General features: G+C 25.1%; 2 protein-coding genes and 1 long non-coding RNA gene across 3 annotated transcripts; 2 read left to right on the plus strand and 1 right to left on the minus strand.

Moving 5' to 3' along the window:
• Window positions 1-26: 26 nt before the first annotated feature.
• LOC126552365 (uncharacterized) lies at window positions 27-3,226 on the plus strand. Its single transcript, XM_050207055.1, has 2 exons — window positions 27-496; window positions 1,840-3,226. Exon 2 carries the CDS (start codon window positions 1,865-1,867, stop codon window positions 3,224-3,226), a length of 1,362 nt encoding a protein of 453 aa, XP_050063012.1. The 5' UTR covers window positions 27-496; window positions 1,840-1,864.
• Window positions 3,227-9,066: 5,840 nt separating this feature from the next.
• On the plus strand, window positions 9,067-23,153 carry LOC114120533 (inactive hydroxysteroid dehydrogenase-like protein 1). The gene is made up of 6 exons (XM_027982471.2): window positions 9,067-9,444; window positions 18,038-18,160; window positions 20,083-20,193; window positions 20,405-20,625; window positions 21,494-21,721; window positions 22,922-23,153. The coding sequence occupies exons 1-6, from the start codon at window positions 9,360-9,362 to the stop codon at window positions 23,030-23,032; spliced, it is 879 nt and encodes a 292-aa protein (XP_027838272.2). The 5' UTR covers window positions 9,067-9,359; the 3' UTR covers window positions 23,033-23,153.
• Window positions 9,117-11,094, minus strand: LOC126551684 (uncharacterized). Its single transcript, XR_007605621.1, has 2 exons — window positions 10,871-11,094; window positions 9,117-9,478 (listed from the first exon to the last, which is right to left on the minus strand). It is a non-coding gene; the product is annotated as an uncharacterized LOC126551684 (long non-coding RNA).
• Window positions 23,154-23,359: the final 206 nt, after the last annotated feature.

Genomic DNA, 23,359 nt, shown 5'->3' on the forward strand with positions numbered 1-23,359 from the left:
TTAATACTATAATAGTTGAAGTTCAATCTGTGTAATTTAAGGTTATTATTTATTACAATTATAATTAATTTATAATTTCAGTCATTCAAACAATTATCTGAATTATCATAAAACATGATTATACGAGATCGTTAATTTGTAATATCATAAATTGGAACATTTATTATAATTAACATTAATTGTAATTGCATTATCATACCTCAATTATCATGATACATTAACATTAAACAAGTCTAATCTAAAAATTAGAAAAAAATTAGCCTATATTATAGATATTTAAAAAAGCGATACAGTGTTCAGTCACAGTCTCGAGATCAGTTTCAGTTACAGTGTGTAAGTGTTTCCAGTCACCATCATTGCGAGACTCCAGACAAATTTTTATTTTCTAAATACAGTTTTTTTTAAAGTCAGTGTTCTTTTAAATTATATATAGTTTTGTATTTATACATATACATTATACATATCATCAACTCTCAGAACAAACGCTACATCATTTGTAAGTACCCATTTATAACTACTTAAAAATATACTTTTTTTAATTTTAAATTTTAGTTCATTGATAAATCTTGTATACGATGAAAAATGATTCTGAACGGAGATAATTAGGTACCTATTAACTTTCGATTATTATATTTGGACGAGTCTTACAAACGGAATGATATTACGAAATTTCGACCAAATTTAAAAAATAATGATTCTCTTTTCGACCAAAACAAACATTTTTGTAAAATTATGGCAATTACCTATATAGATACTTTTAATACTTTTGCAAAATTATTAAAAGTATAAGTTGCATAAAATATTGTAAAATAAAATATAGAAAATTATTTAAAATTTAAGACTATCTATATCAATTATTTTTATATTAATATGTCACAATATGTATAATATTATTTAAAATAATAAAATAATAATAATATGTAATTTTGTCAAAAGATACAAGATACTATTATTGTAAATATTTGTAATGAATAGTACCAAGATATTTGAATTTAAGTTGCAGAACCTTTAAAACTTAAATATTATATGAAACAAATAGTGATAATTTTTATTGTGTGTGTATAATTAATATCGTTTTGTAAATAATTTCGTAAAGAATTGTATTTTTACGAATAATAATTCTATCCAGGTGCAATTGTAAGATAAATTAAAAACCCTAAAATTAAATTGTATACTATTTTTTAAATTTTTTATATAATATTGTATATATATATTGTGGCATATTAACATAAAAATAATGTTAATATTTTACTATTCTTATATATTAAAAATGTTCTATATTTATTTTACAACATTTTGCAACTTATAAAAAATTATTTAGCAGCAATTATTTTATTTTTTTACATATATTATATACATTTTTGATTTTGGTCAAAAACGGGTATGCCCCATTTTATGAGAAACCTTATTTTAAATTTTCAAATTTTAGGTATTAATTCTCAAATGAAAATACTAATGTAAACATCTGATACAAGTTTCAAGTTTTTACAATGAATTATTTTTGAATAAACATAAAAATCGTATATGCGTCGTACCTACCTACTTGTATTTTTATTATTTATTATTTACTATATTTTTTTTTACCGATCAGATTAAGGTTAGGTTAGATCAAATTAAAACCTAATAGAATAAGAATTTATGCAGTAAAACAAATTTTTTCAATGATAAAAATAGTTTTAATTGCTGTTATGAGTGCGTTAAATCGTATTTTTATACAAATTTTTCTTGTTTTTTAGAGCATTTAAATCCGTTCTCTTATTTTTTAAAGCACAATATTTAAATTAAGTGTTTAATTTAAATTGTACCTATATATAATATTTATATTTTATTTCATAATAGGTATTACAACCAGTCAACACTCAACATGAATATCAAAAAAGTTCTATTTGTTATTATTACAACCATACATTTCACTTTTGGATTCATTGCTTACGATTGCGGAGGTCCTAACCTAAATATAACTTCCTTTGACAGTCTAGAAGTAGACAACTGTGATCTTCCAATACCTTCGAAAACAGAACGGGTAACAAGAATACAACTATTGCAAAGGGTTGAAACATATCCAGTTAATTTCAAATCATGCCTGATCACTGTTGATTATTTAATAACAAGGTGTTCGGCGTTTGAAGACGCACAAGTTGTAGAGGGAGGGTATTTTTCCGACATAATAGAGTTAGGTAGTGCTAGATGTTCAGAGACTCACCAGAAACAATCTTTCACTTTTCAAACGGGAGGAGTAGTGACAGATTTAAAAATAAACGAAACGATATTTGTAACAAATATCATTGCCGGAACATTAGACAAGTATGGTAATTGTAAAGGCACAACTTTTAAATCAAGCAGAGGAGAGTGGGAAGATGTGGTCGTACAAGCTAAATTTAAAATATTGCTTTCAGAAGGTACGGCTATAGCAAATAGTAAAGATAATATCCTCATACTTCCAACAGGAACCAAAATGAAATTATCTGAAAATTATGGTTTTGATTCTTTTAAAGGAGAGACTATATGGACAAACAACCATTTCACTTGTGAAGTACAAGATTTCAATGTTTTATATGATGGTCCTGCATCGTTAATAATTTCAAATGCCATTAATGATTTTTCAAATAATATATATACCTATATTGTGGAAACGGATAAAATAGTATTTTCCCTAAAACAAATTAAAAAAAGTTTTGCATGCGGGATGCCAGTGATTCAAACTGAACACATACAGTTAGTCATACTTGTAGATACCGCATTTTTCAATCGATTTACGACAACAACAATTTCTCCGCAAAACACTGATTTGTTAGCCTACGTTAATACAAAATTTGTTTATGTTGAAAACTTCTTTAAATCTACGATAACATCATTGTATAATGACATAATTAAAAAACAGTGTGATCTCGAACGAAAAATATTACAACAAAAGCTTACACTAGCCTCTTCGAGCATTTCCGACTTTTCGTATCTTATGGGCGAAGGACCAGGTTTTACTGCAGTGAAAACAGGCGAAATAATATATTTAATAAAATGTAAAAAGGTAAATGTTGAAATATCGAGAAAAAATGTATGTTTTAATGAACTACCAGTTTTATATAACAACAAAACGTTTTTCATGGCCCCCAAAACGCACATATTGCAACAATTTGGAACTCAAATTGATTGTAATATACTACTACACCCACTGGCTTCAATTTGGACGGAGACTGGTTTGGTATTGTACCCAATATACAAGAAATAAAAAAACCACAAAAGCTCAAACCGGCTACAACCTGGACGTGGTCGTACAAAAGTCCAGAATCGCTTATGAATGCTGGTATATACACACAAGACACAATGAAAGCTTTTCAGCAACATATATTGTTTCCACAAGAAGTGAGTGCTGCTACAAATAATTTAATAAGACAATCTATGGGATATGATACGACTAACCAAGGTCTGCAATATAAATATCTTATTGACGAACAGACAATAAGCAACATGGTCGAAAATAAATTACATCAACTTTGGGGATGGTTTACAACTATTGGTACTTTTGTTTCGGGACTGATGGGGATATTTTTTATTGTAAAATTAATATTAACACTAGTGGATACGGGGATTAATATTACTATTTTATACAAAACCTTTGGGTGGAGTGCAAAACTGTTGGCAGGAATTTTTTCTAGTATTACCCATTATTTAATGTTAAAGACACACAAAAAAAATCAAAATTTTGATCAAGACTCGCTAGACACAAAACATGTTCGCTATTCAATTAAAAATAGCAAAAAAGTGTACCCGAGCTTGAGTCAAGATTCTGTTTAAACACTTTAAAGCCATACAGAAATAATGTATTTAATTTAATTTATTATTTATTTAGTATTAAAAGTATTGTTTTAAATTTGTATATTTTATTTAATTATTTAATGATAAAAAATTTTAATTTCATATTAAATGTACATGAAAAATGCAATTATTACCTTTATGTTATATGTTTATAAATATAATACATTTGAAAAAAGGTTAAAGAAATATTTGTTTTTTACTATTTTGTATGGTAATTAAATATTAGATTATAAAATGATTAAATTATGTATTTTTAAGTGTGTTTAAGTAGGTACAGGTTATTATGCTCAATATTCTATTTTTCTTTGAATTACCAAAAAAATTTGTAAGTTGTAGCATGTTCACGAATAATGTATAATGTAAAATATACGCAATACATTTAAATATTACAAAACTAATATTTAGATATTTAGGTAATATTAATTTAGGTTATTGCTATAAATTAGTTATTATTTACTTTATTATAAATATTTCATGAAGTAAATATCTAATAATGTATTATAAATACAAATCACATCGGTACCCGCGGGTATTAAAAATATTACAGCTGCATTTACCCATTTACGTGTATATTTACGCGCGATCCGTCTTAGACGAAGGTTCAAATAATAATAAACACCGCTCCGAATAGGCATAATCCTCGGCTGGCCGCCGACTACCAGTAGTGGGCGTGGTTAAAACGTCGCGTGCTTGCGGATCACGAAAACACCTAACAGCGCGTTCTCTCGGACGTTGTATGCGTTTCACTTTTAGTGTGACGGCCTCTTAATACTTAATATTAAATACGCGCAAATAATGGCGATTTTCATTATAAAGTCCAATTTAGAAAAGCGCTTTTCAATTTTTTATGAATTTTTCCATTTTCCGTGCAAATTTTTTAATTTCTCTTTTATAAAAACCTTATTAGACTATTAAAAATATTTCTTATAAAAAATGACCCCAAATGGTCGATTAATTGTTATAATAAATAATAAAAAAAATGTTTTCGTAAAATATTTTTATATTTTTATTTTTATATATTTAAATATATAATATTTATAAAATATTATCATCAAGCTTTTTTTTTTAAATTAAATCGTATTATTATGGTATTAACGGAATAAAATAACAAAACCTTTTTATTACAAATAAATAATATTAATACTGTTGACTAATATTTATATCCAAAATAAAAAGTTTTAAAAAAAAATTAATACTCATTAAATAAATTAATTAATCCAAAAACAAAACAATTTACTAATATTTAACACACTGTTAGCTAATACCATTGGTTATAGGCAATAAAGATCAGGCATTTATCAGACATAATTTGCGGCCCACATTCGAAATTTTTATTTATATTTTATACTACGGCCATATATACTTCATGGTTTTTTTTATATATTAATTTCGATAAAATGTTCAATACCTAGATATAATAATATTATCTTTGTTCACTTATCTATTTTGTAATTTTTAAAAACTTATTAAAATAAAATTGTTTTTTATATGTATCTATACAAATTTCTAATTTTTATAAAATGGTCACGGATTTGTAGGAATACTCCCGGGGGTCGCGAGTTGGGAACGCCTTCTAAAGATAGTTACTGCAATACAAAGTACACTATACAGAAAATAGTCCCGACAGAGGCCGATGGGACAAATCTTATTTATTTTATAATATTTATTATTATCAGTGATCGGGCCTGCACTTCCAATTACCAATTGCCAACTGTTTTTTCTGCATTAGTATTTTGGGTAGTACATAGTGAACTTGAAATTTTTATTTTCTAACATTACATTATATATTATATTTCATTTAACTTATAATAATGTTATTACTTGTTAAAGTTTTATTTTATTACTGCAAATAAAAAAAAAAATTATAAATAATTAATTTTAATTGATCAAATATCAATTAATAATTATTGGATGGAAATTGTAAAAATTATATTAATTGAATAATTACCATAAAAAACTTATTATTATTTTATTAGGTATATATTATTTTGTATTTATGTAATTTTTTGAAGTTATAAATAAATTAAACCTATTTTTATATATTATATAATAAGATTAAATAGCAATTTCATCCATTTTTCTATGCCATAAAACTTTTTATATACATTTTGAGATTTATTTTTGCTATTTATCTAGGCTACCTACCTAATATGTACAATATTTATCCTCAATTATTCAATAAAAATTATTGAATATAAAAGCATCAAAAAATGTATAAATTGAGTGTTCCGATTATTAAAAATTCCATTTTTAATCATATTTATAATATTATAGTATTTTATTTATAATTTTATACTGACATGGATAATATGGTATGTCATTGAAAATTTTTTTTGAACAAATGCTTATTACATTTTGGATGATAGTGATAATAGTAATAACTAATAAGTAATAACTATTAACTGATATTACTTATAACAATAAAAATTACAATATAGTATTACTATAATTAAATTAAATAATATTCTATAGTTCCATAGTTCCATGAGTATATCGATATTATTAAGGTATTCACTTTCAAGTATCAATTATTGTTTCTTATAAAATGTTTATGTTGAAATATTTCAATCAAATATTATTAAAATAAACATCATGAAGATAAGTACCTAACCTATGTTTTATAAATGTCTAAATAGATAAATAGGTATGTACCTACTATAGGTAGGTAATTACGTACTACTTACTAGTTATATAAAACAAAAAGCCCCATCTAAAAATACAAGTTTAATTTACCATACTATATACCTATTTAATACTAATGATTATTAATTAACATTAATAATAAAAAAAAAATAGTCACGTTGTATCGTGTTATTAATTATTACACCTAGGTATAATAGTTAATAAATAATAGTTTAAAATTCTTCAGTAGAGTTTCAACACAGTTCAGTGTTTAAGATGTAATTTATAATTTAAAATGAACCTAGCTTGCAAGTTAAAAAAATAAATATGAATATGTTGAAAGTCTATTCATTGTAACATACCTAGGTACCAAATGTACAGAAGATGCTCGTGTAGATACCTCATATCAAACAGTGGAAAATAATATTATTTATTATAATAAGTAGGTACATTGAATTATATTGAAAATCATACGACTTAACAATTTTAGATTCAACAAAATTACATCTAAACATGCCAATAATATTTGATACCTATACCATTTTATAAATAGTTTATAATTTATTATAAGTTTCTAACTTAATTTGTACGTTTTTATTAATATGCTATCATCAAATACAATATTGGTTATACGGATACCTACTTGAAAATTAATATTTATGTTGAGGTAATATTTTAAAAAGACAAATATCAATGAAGTATTGTAAATTTAGGTACTAATAGATACCTAACTGTATATGAATTAGTTGAAATTAAAAAATATAACTAATAATAACTAATATTATTAAATATTCATTCGTCTTCATATCCATACTCTATAGTGTAGAGTGTAGATGAATTATAATAATAATACTATTTTATACCTATTTATTATGAATAAAATAATATTTTATAATCGAAGTATATAATGAATTGGTATAAGTATTGTATTATTAATTAGTTATAAACAAAGAAAACAACTAGTTATTTGTCTTTTTTGCATTGTCAATACGATTTAATGATATTATACAATAGGTAACTATAAAAAAAAAAAAAATAAAACAATTAGTTTTTATGGTTTTTTGTTAATAAAAATTATTTTTTTACTAATAATAATTTGTTAACAATATTATACGGTGTTGTAGCTCCATTTAATCACTTCGTTAGATAAAAAGTTACTTACATATTTTATTATATGTATTTATGAAAGGTGCATTGACATTGTGTAATACGCGAGTGAAAATAGAAAGTCACAATGTTATATTCTCCGCTACGCCAATATTATATCATAGACCATAGTATAATATATAATATATACACCTAGGTAATAATAATTATAATACGATAGTACAACCATTACCGTTAAATATTAAAAAAAAGTATTACAAAGTATTTTATTTTACTATTGATGATACAATGGATTAAATTACTTTTTGCAAAAACATTACATTTAAAAAAATATAATTGTGTGTACAAAATATAATGATATATGTATGTTAAAGTATTAGTATTTATAGGTATTAAGTATTTTTATTAAAACAAAATGTCAAAAATCGTTTGAGAAGAAATAATTATTTTATGGTTAATATATAATGTCATAAAAATTATTCAAATGTTCATAAAAAAATAATTTGACTTTAAAGTAGACATTTTTTTTTAGTATAGATTAAAAATCCTATAGAAAACCTTGTATTAAATTTTCAAATTTTAGATATCAAAATAATAATTTTTTAAATTTACTAATTCAATCAAAATTATAAATTTAAATACTTATAAAAAAATATTGTGACTATAATTTTTATTTGCAAATGAACTTTATGCTAAATTTTCAAGCATTTTACGTAGGCATGAATTTTATCGACATTTATACAAAAAAAAAAAAAAAATGAAAAATTTACATTAATAGCTCAAAAATAGTTGAAATATTTTGAAAATTATGTCATGTCTAGACAATAACTGTACTCACTATTTGACATTGGTGAACATTTTAAATGTCTAGATTATTCGTTTTTAAGCTTTACAAAAAAAAAAACAAAACAAAACAAAAGTGACCATAACAAAAACTATATTTGAGTAAAAAATCCGGTTTTTTCTTTATTATTTTTCTCTTTTTTCTCGCAGTTATTTTTTAAATCACTAAATTTTTTTACTTCTCTAATTTACAAACTAAACCCAATTTACTATCCGAAACCACATATTAATATTATAATCTTAGTCACATTTTTTTTTTAAACTTATTTAAAACTTAAAATTTTGTTATCTAAAATTTGAAAATTGTACGCAAGATTTCTCACAAGTTTTTACTTACAAGGAGTCTGACATAAAGCCATATAGATTATTGATGAACATTAAAGTTTCAAATATTGACGACTCTAGTCAAAATCGTGATTATCGTATGCGTACTTTTTATTGTACACTATAATATTCTATGGCGACCTAGTTTCTCGTGCCATATAATAATATAGGTCACCGCGGTAGATAAGTACAAAACCGGCATCTCCACCAACACACGACGATGACGTATGGTATGTATACAATAACACGGTAATATTACTATTATATCGTTAATGGCATATTATGCCACCGCCATCGCCGGTGTCGTTTACCCGAACCGGATTCGATTGAATAATAATGCGCATAGCCGCGCTACACGACTGCCGTTGCCGCCGACGTTCAAACAGCTCGGGACCGTCGGCTCGATCGTTTGGCCAAACGCGATTTCCTTCACGACACGCTCAATTTCTTCTCGCTCGTAGGCCATTTCCGAGAACGTTGTTTGGCTTTTTTTTTCCTAAACCCCGTCCGAAAAAAACGTCAAAACGGCGTCCATCATATTCACACAGGTGTTTGACTCGGAAGACTCGTTGACCGGACCCATCGTACTCGGGTTCGCCGTCATCGGGTTCTTGGCCGTGTTGTTCCTGATATGCGACGTACTACTCGAGATGGCAAAGGGATGCGCGGCACATCTATTGCCACTGGTGATGCCCGACCGGACTCCGCTGAGCGTCAAGTACGGAAAATGGGCAGGTCAGTTGAGATGTTAATGAACAGTATTAGGTACCTATACATTTAGGTATATTAGGTATACACGTGTTGGTTTTGCAAAATGATAATTACAAAAAAGCTTTAAGTCTTTTACAAATGTTAGATTTACCTATAACGTATTTCCACAAAAATGATGTACTTACGTTTATTCTAGGTATAAAAAATATGTTTTTGAAAAATTGATTAAATTGAAAATATATGTACAAGCATTTACAGACTTACAGTGAAACCTCTACACAGAGGCTATTTGCAAAGAATTACAAAATGTCCACTATAGTAAGGCGCCATCAGAAAAAATTAAAAATAACAAACATTTTGTTAAAAAAAAGTTGGAATAGATTAAGTTAGGTATACATACACGGTTTAATTGGTATTATCTATTACATAAATTTAGGTAATTATTATTTATTATTATGTAATATACCTATTAATTTTAGTTTTAATTTATTATTTATAATTTATTAAATATGTGAGTGTGCGTGTATTAAAACATGGGTATGAAAATGTTAAATGTTAAATATTTATGTACCTGAAATTAAAAAAATCTGTTAACTTTTATCCATTAAGATGAGATAAAAAATGAACGAAATGTACCTAATTATAAAAGATAACTATAATATTTTTATTACTTAAACATTTTCAATATTGTACATGTACCTACCAATAGGTATATTTGTATCCATTTACAAGAGGTAATTATTTATTTTGGTATCAATTTTTAGAAACCCGTCCATTATTAGGAGTAATCAGTGTTCACTATTAAGAGGTTATAACCCCTATATTTACTCGCATTTTCGCCGGTATATTTAAAAGTGTCTTTTATTGGAAAGTGTCCACTATTCAGAGTTGTCCATTAATAGAGATTTTACTATATTTATGTTCTAAACTCATTTAACTTTATTATTTGTTTTTTATGTTTATATGAGTACCCAAATATCTAATTATTGAATATTTTTAACCAATTCTTATTTTTATTTATACGAGTATATACTTTTGATTTTGATTTTAAAAATATCTATGTAAGCAGTTAATGTAATTAATCATATATTATAAAAATATACCATAAAATAATTCTTAATGGTGTATGTTTTAGATATACTAATAGATGTACGTTTAATTTGAATTTTATTCAATCAAATAAAAAATATATTTGTATTAAAATTTAATTTAAATACGCGTGTGAAATTGCTAAAGTATCACAAAAATACTTAGATAAATAAAAACGTATCCGTATACAGCTGTATCCGCATATTTTAACGACACGCGAGTGTAAAATACGTAAGTTAATTATACATAATATAGTATGTATCCGATATCATACCATTGGCTATAATTATCAAAAAGTCTAAGGTATTTTAGTTGATTAAAATAAAGTTGCTTTATAAAATGTTTTTCACTTCAAACTTACCTATCTAAAATAGTGTACCGAATTTCACCAAATTATTTGTAGTTCGACACTTAGACATTATATTATAGACATCATAACTAGGTACCTATTATTATTTTATTTGCAAACCTTTTTTGTAAGGCAGTAAATAATTATCAATTATTTATTTCGTTTGGTATTTTATACAATTTATGCTAAATACATGTATTTTACTTGTGTTAGCTAAAACATGTTTATTTTATGACGTGCCACTATACAACCTTGATCTCTAAAATGTATAGATATTATTAAAGTTATTATGTTAATAAACTGTAATTGCGATAAAATGAATTACATTAAAAATTTACCTAACACATATAACTCTCTTAATAAAAAATTTAAATATATGCTAATGCATTAATTTATTATAACTTATAGTAATATTTTTTTTCTACTTATATATTTTTCTAACTCGTACTTATATTATTTTTCGTATTAGTATTAAACATTATTAAGATGGACAATTTGTTAACACACATTTATTAAAATAAAATGATAAAAATATTCATTGATATTAATTGAAAATTTAAAACGAATTTAAAGTAAAATTTGGATAGACTGAAAATTCATAAATTAATGAATACCTACTTTTTAGTTCGTGGTGAATAATATTTTAACTTTTAATTTAACTCGAAAAGTTTACGGGTAAATAGTAAAAAACATTAATATTAATAGTAGTCATTAGAATCAAAATGTATTATTCTCTTTTGTTATGTTAGTACATAATTGGTCTGAATAATTTTATTTAAAAAAATAAATATTAATTTATATGTTGTTAAATTTAAGCAAATTTATATTGGTTAAACACATTTTATAAAATGTGAAATGTAGGTCTGTTGCTAATCGAACCTATATGTTGTTTAAGTTATGTTAGTTACGTATATACATTTTAATGTATTCATTTAGAAGAGGAAGGATAGTGATGAATAATTTAACATTTTGTTTGTACTCTAGGTCATTATTTAGTATACTGTGTCACTTTGCTTTTATATTTATATCGTGTATCTATTGAATAAAAATATAGAAAAAATATTTGGTAATTGCATGAAATTTACATTAAAAATCGTCTTTGAAAGTTTATAACTACAACGTTTCACGTGAACGTGCATATCGTATAGTAATAGGCATAGGTATATAAATACAAAACAATATTATTTTAACTTTTTTTTTTATTATTTAAAAATTAATCATATACTTATAGAATAGGGCCCACATAAAGATAATACAGAAGAGAATAATATAATATACACAGAGGTATTTACGTAGAATTTTTAATACACAATTTTATAAATACAGGAATCAAAACCTAAGTACTTATTAGAGCATTATTATTATTCATTACTTTACTTCAACCACGGGCGTGTACAAACAAAATAAACAAGTTAAACGTGATTGATTCCGATGTTTTCATCATTCCTCGTTTATAATTAGTTTCCTTATTCGATATACGTAACAGCTGAACAAACGTAAGCATTCAAAATTGATTACAACGTGTTGCGAGTACAATTTTATGTGTACCTATGTAAATTTATTTATAGACAACTGCGCGTTTCCCGATATCCGAATTTTATTATAACTTACAGCGTATAATATTAATATTTTAAGATGCCTGAAGGAAAAAATATTTACAATAATAGACATTACCATATGGGTGAAAAAAATTGTTTAAATAAAAACATGTTACATTAATTATAAATGTATATAATGCACACTATTTTGTGTTAGTACAGCCATAACTTAACCAGACATACCCACGTCAGTAAGTAGGTACCTACTTATTATTACTTGTTGTTTCTAATATTCCAAACAGACAGGTATTTCATGTTATTTTTTTTTTACTGATTTAACAATTATTATAATATTATACCAGAGTTTATTTTATTACACAGTTTCAGTACCTACACAAGGGTATACTTATAAGTTAATACCAAGTTTATGATTAGGTACCAACTCTGTAAATATTAATTATGTATTGATCATCGACGATCATCATGATCAATACTGATATATAAATGAATTTAAGAATGTGTAATTGTATTTTTATATAAATTAATTGGCTTATCTGTAAAACTACTTATTGTAAAATTATTGTATTGCACATACTAAACGTGGATAAAATATAATTTATTTTAGGAAATCACTGGAAATTCGTATAAATGAATTAAATAAATAAAAAATTATACACCATTGAGTCGTCAATGTATTATGGTATGTTATTCGTCAACGATGTTATACCTAACAAATTAGCAACTATACATTTTTAGTTTTTCCTATTTACCTTTATTACGGTTGTATAGCTGAGAATAATGTATAACAATAATAAAGGTAGGTATATAATATTATCTTTAGAAATAGAATTCTCGACGATGCTGTAATATGTGAAAATACGAGCTCAGAAATCGAAATAATGCTATATATATATTATAATTTATAATAAGCATTGTTTTAGTAAAATATATAATATTTTGGTTATGTTAATACAAAAACCATAATTATCATCGGTTATTGCAATATCTATGTGGCCAAGAGTCGAGTTTTTCGTTATTGATTTAATTTAGAAAGGCGTTCGATGATATTATTTACCTTTATAAACTCTACGGTTTCGTGAAAGTCGAGAAATTGTATGAGCCTATGACGTTGCATTATACAATGTATAATATAAATAGTGTGTACAATCGTGATTGTTTGAGTAGGTACTTACTGTTACCGTCCACTTACTACCACCAGCTGATGATTCGTTAAACATTGAACAGTGAACAATTTTTTATTTTTTAAACCTCAACTTAAACTTGTAATTCAAAATCTAAAACAGATTATTTTTGTAAACATCAAAATGCTTATAAATATATGTAAACCTACCTATTATCAAATGTTTAATAAATAGTTTAGTATTAATTAATTTATATTCACATTTTTTAAGTTATAAATATAAGTTGTCATTTCATAGTTAAAAGTTTTTACTGTGTTATGGTGTTTATAAACAATTATTAAAACAAGTTCATTTAAAATATTACAATTTTATTAGGTATATAATATCTTAACTTTCAAAAAAAATAATACTTTTCAAAATAATCACTATAACAAATAATATGTACATAGTATATTACATACTTTAAGTATTAAACTACCCTGTACTTAATTATAGCTTCTTGCTTCCTACATATTTTATTATACCTATGTTGGCACCGTACTTTTTAACTTACGTAAGTATCTTTAGTATCTACAATCTACTATTAAATATTATTTATTGAGATGGAAATTGCTGGTGATGTACCAATTGTAAATTGTGTAATTATCATTTGAAAAACGTAAGCCTTACGATTATTATGCACTAGTGGGAAATCTAGGTTAAGCGAATTACCTTTCTTTATTTCACTATAGATTTATACACATACAAAATGATTGAGTTACAATAGAGAAACAAAACAACAACAACAACAACAAAAACAGATACCTAGAAAAAAGAAAAATGTATCATACAATTGAATTACGTTATATATAGGTACACTGATTGTATAGAATACAATCCATCTAACACGTACGTGCAAACTTGTAATTATATAATGGGTATGCATTTAAGTATAATTTATAATAAAAGCTAGGAGCGTATAAAAAATGTCATTACGGACAATTTGTTTGCATCTTTTGTGATATAATAGTATATGGTATATCTACGGCTTTATATGTATTTTCAATAAAATTTTCAATACAACTAGATTATAACTTTTTATTAAAAATGTATTAGTTTAGTAGTATTGTGATAAAAAGTAAGTAATGTAGGTAGAATGTAGATAATCGTTCACGCGAGTAAAAATAATTTCACTCGCCCAAACAGTATAAATAATAGTTAGTGCTTAATCATTTTGAACGATCGGATAAAAATGAATATTTCAAAATGTGGACATTTTATCCAATCTGACAATTAATTTATTGGTAAAGATGGACAACCCCCCCCCCAACAATCACCGCCCATCACATATGTATCTTTCTAGAAGTAGGTAAACAGGCGTACATCTTTAAAATCGTGACTTCAAAACATTTTACGGTTTTATGTAATCTATAGATCTTAATCAACTAATCACTGCCGCTACTACCTCGTACTTACAAGTTACTAATTACTTTTATATAACTATTAACTACTAATAACTATAAATAAAAAAATTAAATAAAAAATTGACAAACATTGATTAGAATAACTAAAAGCAACCTAATGGATCTTGTTATAAAAATAATGCTACATTTTTATAGATAATTAATTAAAAACTTTTCATGTAAAACTACTAGAACTATAAGTCACTAATAAAAATAAAACTTTCGTCATGGTATAAGGGAAGATAATATTAGGAGGAGTTAATCCAATATCGTTTTTATTTTAATACGAAAAAAGTCATGGTTTAAAAATTCATTATTTTTATGGTTTTCAAACTTCTTGATGTTGAAAAAATAAAAACGATATTACACAGTTAGAATTGTCTTCGTTTTTGGCAAAATGTGGTTCTTTTCCACGTTTTTAACATAATACCATAATTATTATTTACTTAATTATTTCACAATTATATGTACTAATTGTCTTTGAATTAATATTATTTTTATTTTTTTCAAAATTTTTTATATCAATTATCAATTCCACAAAAAACGAATGTATGGGCTTTCACTTTGAAAAAATAAACAAAGGTGTATTATAGTTTATAAGTATAGGTACCCACTCTAAAACTTATTAGCAGAATAGTCATTACCTCTAAATATCCACTAAATTCGTATAATCGTACAATACATTATACATTTATATATTCCGTGAGTTTAAATGGGTATAGTATAATGACAAAGGGTATACTGTAAAAATGTTGATGCATTACACCAATTTTCTAACAAACTTTAAATTCTCACCTATAGTAAAAAATATGTGAGCTAATTTGCCATTTAATATTAATGTTACAACGGTTTTATAAAAGTATTCTGCTTTTGATCAGAAATACAAAATATAGGTAATTGAAAAAAAAACTTAGAGCTACTATTATGTTGTATAAAAATAACTTTTTTTAATACAAAAATTGACTAAAAATTAATGCATCCATTTAAATGGATCACTTCGTTCGTATATTTTCATAATATTTACCATATTATATCATACTATCGTGTAATTTTTATTGTGTATGTAATGTACAAAATTGTACTAATGTCTATAGTTTATACAATGTACAATATATCATAACTAGGTATACATATATATTTTGGCGGAAACGGAAAGCGACACTGTAATTTCACTTTCTTTTGACCAACTGCACTATCTACCTACAATTATCGTTTTGTTATACGCAATGTGCCATTATATATGATCCAACGACCTTAAACGGTTCATGGCCTCGTAGGTAATTTTATATTTTACTCTCATCTTGTTGATTACCTACCTATTATGTATTATAGTGCGCACGCATATTGTATTTGTATGTCTATTTTTATTAAATATAAATTCAAATAAATAACCGGGAATCAAAGTGTAAGAAATTGGTCGTCGGCCAAGATTATTTCAGAATGAATACAGCTTAACTTCACTAAATAAAGTTATAAAAAGCAATTTCCCTGTAGACTATTATTATCATATTATATACCCAAGTAAAACTAAATAATATAAAATTGTATACTACATTTTACATTGAATTAGTTATTACATATTATATTATGATTTTCCAATGTCTAAGTAGGTACCCAATCCTAAAATTAACGACAATACGGTGTAAATGTGTGTACTTGCAACTCAATTGTATAATATATTCATTTGAACTTTGAGACTGTTTACATTAACGAAGCATAAGAACAAAAACAAACAATAATTTTATGACAATAATGTAATATATTCATACGAATTGAACTCATTTTTTACCATTTCGTAGTCCTAGTAAGTTGTTCTCGTTGATACTATAGGTATTTAACTGAAAAAAAATAATAAATGTTGTGTTTAACAAAAAAATAAATAAATAAATGAAAATAGGTAGGTAAATAATTTATTTTTTAAGAAAACTTCTATTAAAACGTTTGGAATTTCTAAACGTTTTGTACTAATTATTACAACTAGAAAGTTAAACTGTCTTAGATCCCTAATTTTTTTATTTTTCTAAAAATTTGTTATTATACGTCTATACCATTATTGAAAACAGTACAATTATTTTAAATAACTTGTAAATAATAGAAAATAATAAACATAAAAGTACCTAATTATAAGCTAAAGAAGTCATACTTTAAAAAATCAAATTTTGTAGGTATACAGCAGTAACAGGAGTTAAAAATTGATTGTGTGTAGATAGTAATAATAGATCTAATTTATGTATATATACTATGGTTATAAAAAAAAAAAAAATGTTTATATCGGTAGGTATTTTGTAAAATGATTAAACGTTTAATCATAAAATGATCAATACTTATACTTATGAGTTATGTAACTATGTCTCGACTTACCTAACTTATATAATCGACCTCAAATTTATTTTCATACCTGTTTTTTTACATAATCTAACCCACTTTGGCCGTCTTGATGGGTAATAACTAATAAACAATTCACGTTTCTTTTGATTTACTATATAAAATCGTTAAGGCTAAAAATTGAAAAAATATCTTAACTTATTAATAGTTTTATCAATATTTTCTCTGTTGACATTTTTACCCTAAATAATATAATCAAAATGTTTGGATCTAAATTTATTTTTAATGTTTATCATATAATATGATTTTTGGCTATCCACAGAACACGTTTTTTCTAAAAGCGCTCGAGAATCGCTAAAAACGCGATAGGTACGTTATTGCCGATAACATTAATTTGTTGTACATTAATTTAAAAAAATATATATATTATAATATTAAATAATCATCTACATTTTACAATGTGACATCTTATATTGCCGGTGTGGTACGCCGATATATTTACATTTCTATGTTCGTTGTGTTTCTAAACAGTATATGATGCTAACAGTTTCTAATACTTAAAGCTGTAGTAGGAACAAATAAAAGTAGTCTTGTTTTTAATTTTAGAATACAAATTTTAAGTACCTATCCAATTTTATTTTGCATAATTGGTAGCTTATCATGGTTACAAGTCCTTTTCCTAACTTTTTTCAAACTTAATATAATAATTGTATTTTATCTAAATTGTTATAGTGGTCACTGGATCTACAGACGGCATTGGAAAAGAATACGCCAAGGAATTAGCCAAACGAGGACTCAATATTGTATTGATTAGCAGGTCAATTGATAAATTGAATAAAATTGCTTCGGAGATAGGTAAGATATAGTTATACAACTTAATATATTTCAATATCTACATTAGAATAATTAGATAGTGACATTTTAAACTACATAAATATTTTGAACATCATGACCTTTTGAAAAAATCGTGATCCGCATAAACAAATTATTTAAAATAAAATATCATTAAGTACCAAATAGTACTTTCTGTGTGTACGCTAAACATTTGTTGATTACTTAATGTATTTATTTAAAAATGTGTCCTAATTATTTATATTAACATTCCCGTGTGGCAAGTACATCACTCATACATATTATACTAACATATTTGACTTGAATAAGAGCCAGAGCCATTTATTTATTTAAAAAAGCAGGTAGGTTTAATAGGAATTTATTAAGGTGACTAAATAATTGTAATTTTTATTGAATTAAAATGTATTATAAATTTTAAAATGCAACTCCAATAATTAAAAAAAAATATTCATTAATCAAATAATATTTTTTTCATAATATTAAAATAATTATGTAATTGTAATAAATGTTACATTTGTTAATTTTAAAAAAATCTATTTTGTCAATATAACTAGTACCTAGTGTTTTTTTTTCAGCCATGGCTATTATTATTATTTATTACTGTTTCTAATGTTATTTTAGAACTAAAACATTTATTAAGGGGAAACAGACAATTTTCATACAAGAATACGTGTGTGCATGCAGTCTTGTAAATGTGTACGTAGTATAAGTGATCATTAGTGCACGTACACATACAACTGCGCCACTGCGTTGAGAGTAAATAATAAACAATATAATATCATGTTAATTTATTAATGTGTACTTTTTATAAATTCTACTGATAGACCTGATACTGCTTTAAAATTTCTGAAAACCAACTTGAATTCTTTAGTATTTCCACTTGAGATCGATCCAACTATACTTTAAGATTTTTAATTTAAGTGTCAAACAATAAACATTTAATACTTCGCAAATTTTAAATATTCAAACCAAGATTTGGAAAAAAAAGTTTTTAATATTTAATGTATAGAAGTTAAAATATGAAATTTGATAAAGTGAACAAATCGATCTCAAATAGACATAATAAACAATTTTTATTATTTTACAAAAGTATAATCGCATGGAGATCGGTATAATTAACAAAAATATTATACAATAATAATCTAACATTTTGGTTGAAATAACTGACTGTTTACAATTCTCTTGCAGAATGCAGACTAAAACTAAATTTAACAATTTTATAAAAGACATTTTGAGTGAAACTCATATCGGTTTTGTGCTATTTTTTGCAGTTAGTGACGATTTACGTCAACGTATTTATTTACCAAAAATTGGGTGAAATTTAAATTATTTTCCATGTATTATTTATTTATTTATTTATTATTATTTATCATGTCAATGTCTTAAAATTATACATCAACATTCAACATAGTAAGTAATACTATAGTAACTATAACAACTATAGTGACGTCGGTTATTATAGCAATCTTCACGATAGAGATAGGCTTAAATTGAGTACCTACTTATTCCACCCACCAAAAAGAGTTCCTGAAGCTCCTAAATACGTTATAGCTTGACATCGTCAGTATAATAAATTATACTAATACGTGTTAATTGATATTTCTAGCCTACCCATATTTTTATTCATATTTAAATTTATGAAAAAAGCACGAACAATATTTTAAATAACAATAAATTTATCTATAACCCTAAATTTATATTTTTTAAAATTATATGAGGCGATGGTGATGCGGTGAAGTACCTACAATAAAATTAATGAAATCAAAAATGAAAATATAAAATATATGAAAAATAAATTTAAGTTGTAATCAAACGATTAAAATACAATATTTAAAAACCTAATAAAGTAAAGTAAACTTAGGAAACGAAGAATTTTAAACTTGAATACAATATTTTACATGTAGCATCTATTAAATATTTTTCAGAACAAGAGTTCAATGTCGAAGTTAAAGTTATACAAGCCGATTTTAGCAAAGGACAGATCGTGTTCGATCACATCACCAAAGAATTAGAGAACATTGAAATCGGAATATTAAGTTTGTGACATTTATATAAATATAATATAATAAGATTTGAAATAATACCTATGTATACATATTACATATCATTTGTACTTATATAATAGGTGTAGTAGGTATACTAAACTACATAAATTCCTAGCTATAAACTATACGGTTTTTTTTTTCTTATACATAACGTCTTATTTGAATGAATATTTCCTAATAATTTTTATGAATTGTATTTAAGTAAACAACGTTGGTATGCAATACTTATATCCAATGTACATTACCGAAGTACCGGAATCGACCGTATGGGACTTGGTGAATGTTAACGTTGGTGCTACCACACATATGACAAAAGTCGTGTTGCCGGGCATGCAAAAACGGAAACGGGGAGCCATCGTAAACGTGTCGTCCAGTGCAGAATTGCAGCCCATGCCACTGTTGGCCGTGTACGCAGCAACCAAGGTAAACAGTCTGAGTACACCTGATTTTTTTCCTTTAGTTTTATCTTTCCGTCTAGACTTTAGGTTATAGGGATACATTTACGAACACTTAATAGTTGATTGATAAGTCATTCGATGACTAATTTACATTTACGAGGATTAAGACATAGTTTTTAAATAAAAAAAAATCGTTTAAATTACACGAAAGGTTATAAAAAAATGTGTTATAAAAACAGGTGTACTAATTGGATACATTTTTAATAGTAGGTATATTATATTTTTTAAAAGCTATGTATAATATGTATATTCCTTTATCCATGCTAAACGATTGTAATAGTTGTATAGTACCTAATACACATTTAATAATACTTACTGAAATTAGTTGAAAATAATTTTTAACAAAGTACTTCATGTGAGTCTGTAGTGAATGTAATGTTTTAATATTTTTCAAATTAATTTGAAAACAGTTTTTACATGTTTTTTTAATTTGTATAAAAGAAAAAAGTCACACAATTTAAAGTAAACCTACAGCTACATAAGAAAGTTAAAAAAAAAAAATCAAAATTATTATAATTTTATATTATTTCAATTTAAAAAATACCTATATTTACCACATAATATGCACAGCTAAAGATATATTAATAGTATTTCTTTGAAGTGCATTCCACTTTATCAGTAATTACTGTAACCGACTGATTTTGAATCACATTTTGACATAAATACTTCAGTAGGTATTGTGAAAATGTCACTTTAGTATTTATTGATTGGACTAGCGTAAAATATGAAAAACATTATTTACAGATTTTAGAACTAAGAGTCATCACTGGTAAAATAAAATAATAAATATATATTATTGACTTGTACGCATTTGTATTTATTCATTTTTTCAGTCATACATAAAAAGCTTTACGGAAGCACTTCGCATCGAGTACGAAGAAGACAATATAACGGTGCAACATCTTTTCCCGTTGTTCGTTAACACAAAAATGAACGCTTTCAGCTACAAATTACAAGAGACGACTTTATTCGTACCCGATGCAAAGATGTATGCCACGAACGCCGTCAACACATTGGGTATGGTGGACCACTCGACCGGCTACTGGGCCCACGGTATTCAGGTAAAGCGTCGATACCTACATCGTTAATTAATTTTACATTGAAATTCACTTTATTACCTAGCCATTTAGTATAATAAATAATAAATGTAAGATTCTAATTTATTAAAAAAAAAAAAATCTTTCAAAAATCACAAGTACGGTAGTACCAACAAATAAAAAACAAACATTTTATGAGGTGTATCCTATGGTTAATACACGTTATAATAAAAATATACTGCCTCTTTATACTGGTTTATTATCTTCACATCAACCATTCCAGAATACAGATCTGTATATTATTTAAGTACCATTATTGTGTTATTTGTGACTATATTATCACACCCTAAAAATTACTACGTATGTGTTTCATACTTTTTACAGACATTTCTCAATATTTTCTTGTAAATTATAAGTACTCGTTTTTCACATACATTTTTTTTATTTTTGTTGTTATTTATAAAATTGTTATGCAATTAAAAAAAAAAGTGATATCTCTTACGTAATGGCATACAAAATTTTTCCAGTTTTTTTTTTTTTTACTAAGAGTTCATCTTATTACTAAAAATTGTTTGTTGAAACCTGTTTTGTTTGGATAAGACCACTGTACATACTGGTTAAACTTCGACATTATTTTTTTTTTTTATCAACGGGGGACCACTTTTAAGTTACTTCAAATTAGTAGCTACCTAGCTATTTAAATATATTTAAAATGTCATTAAACGCAGTTTTAACCTAAAAAATTCGGACGTTCGTAGCCTCCTTTACCAGTAGATTTTAAACCAAATGATACGTCGAAATAAAAAGCTACTGAAAATATTAAATATTAAAACCAATAACTAAATCTTTTTAAATTAAAAATAAATTGAATTTCATCGATTTGCTTGTATCAAATTTACTTGTATATTATTGTATTTTTAAATAATGCAACTACGGAACTAAAATTATTTTTAATTGACATAGATACTCCATTGAATAATATTCAACTTAGAATTTAGAATCAAATAAAATATATATAATATTTTGAAATACTTTACACAATTACACCTGTATGTTAACTGCCAACTTTGATGTTTTTTCTTGAAAATAAAATTAAAGTATTTTAAGTATACAAAAACATTAAATAACTTTTTTTTTTAATGTAGTATATAACTAATAAGTAAAATTTTTTTATTCTGTTAATATTATAGTTTTGTAATTTTGTATTCTATTTTATTTTTTCAGCATTTCTTTATGAGACTGCCACCAATATGGATTAGAACTTTGATTGGAGAATTTATGACTCATTCCTTTAGAAGTGACTATTTTTCTAAAAAAGGTTTTAAAGTAGAATAATTTTACAAGAATTTATACTTGTGTTACATAAGTGTTATCTATAAAAAAAAAAGTATATTATATTATAACACTTATAAATTGATAGATTTTATTATTAATTAAATTGTCTTACATACTATTATATCTTGTATTTTAAAAATGGTTATCTAAATATTATAAAATGGTTAATTATTGAGTTTTTGAAAGCTGTTAGATTGAATTTGAACTAGTTTTATAGTTTTTATTTATAGAGTATTAAAAGTTAAAACTATTTTGTACAATATTAAGTATAAAAATGTAGTCTATATTTTTATGTTATAACGAGGACTGTGAATTTAATACATTTAT

The sequence above is a fragment of the Aphis gossypii genome, chromosome X (assembly GCF_020184175.1).
Source record: "Aphis gossypii isolate Hap1 chromosome X, ASM2018417v2, whole genome shotgun sequence".
NCBI lineage: Eukaryota > Metazoa > Arthropoda > Insecta > Hemiptera > Aphididae > Aphis > Aphis gossypii.

Coding starts and splice junctions, on each gene's coding strand:
- LOC126552365 (XM_050207055.1), top strand. CDS start 1,865: ATGAATATCAAAAAAGTTCTATTTGTTATTATTACAACCATACATTTC.
- LOC114120533 (XM_027982471.2), top strand. CDS start 9,360: ATGGCAAAGGGATGCGCGGCACATCTATTGCCACTGGTGATGCCCGAC. Junction 9,445..18,037: donor CAAGTACGGAAAATGGGCAG/GTCAGTTGAGAT, acceptor AAATTGTTATAG/TGGTCACTGGATCTACAGAC. Junction 21,722..22,921: donor ACTGGGCCCACGGTATTCAG/GTAAAGCGTCGA, acceptor TTATTTTTTCAG/CATTTCTTTATGAGACTGCC.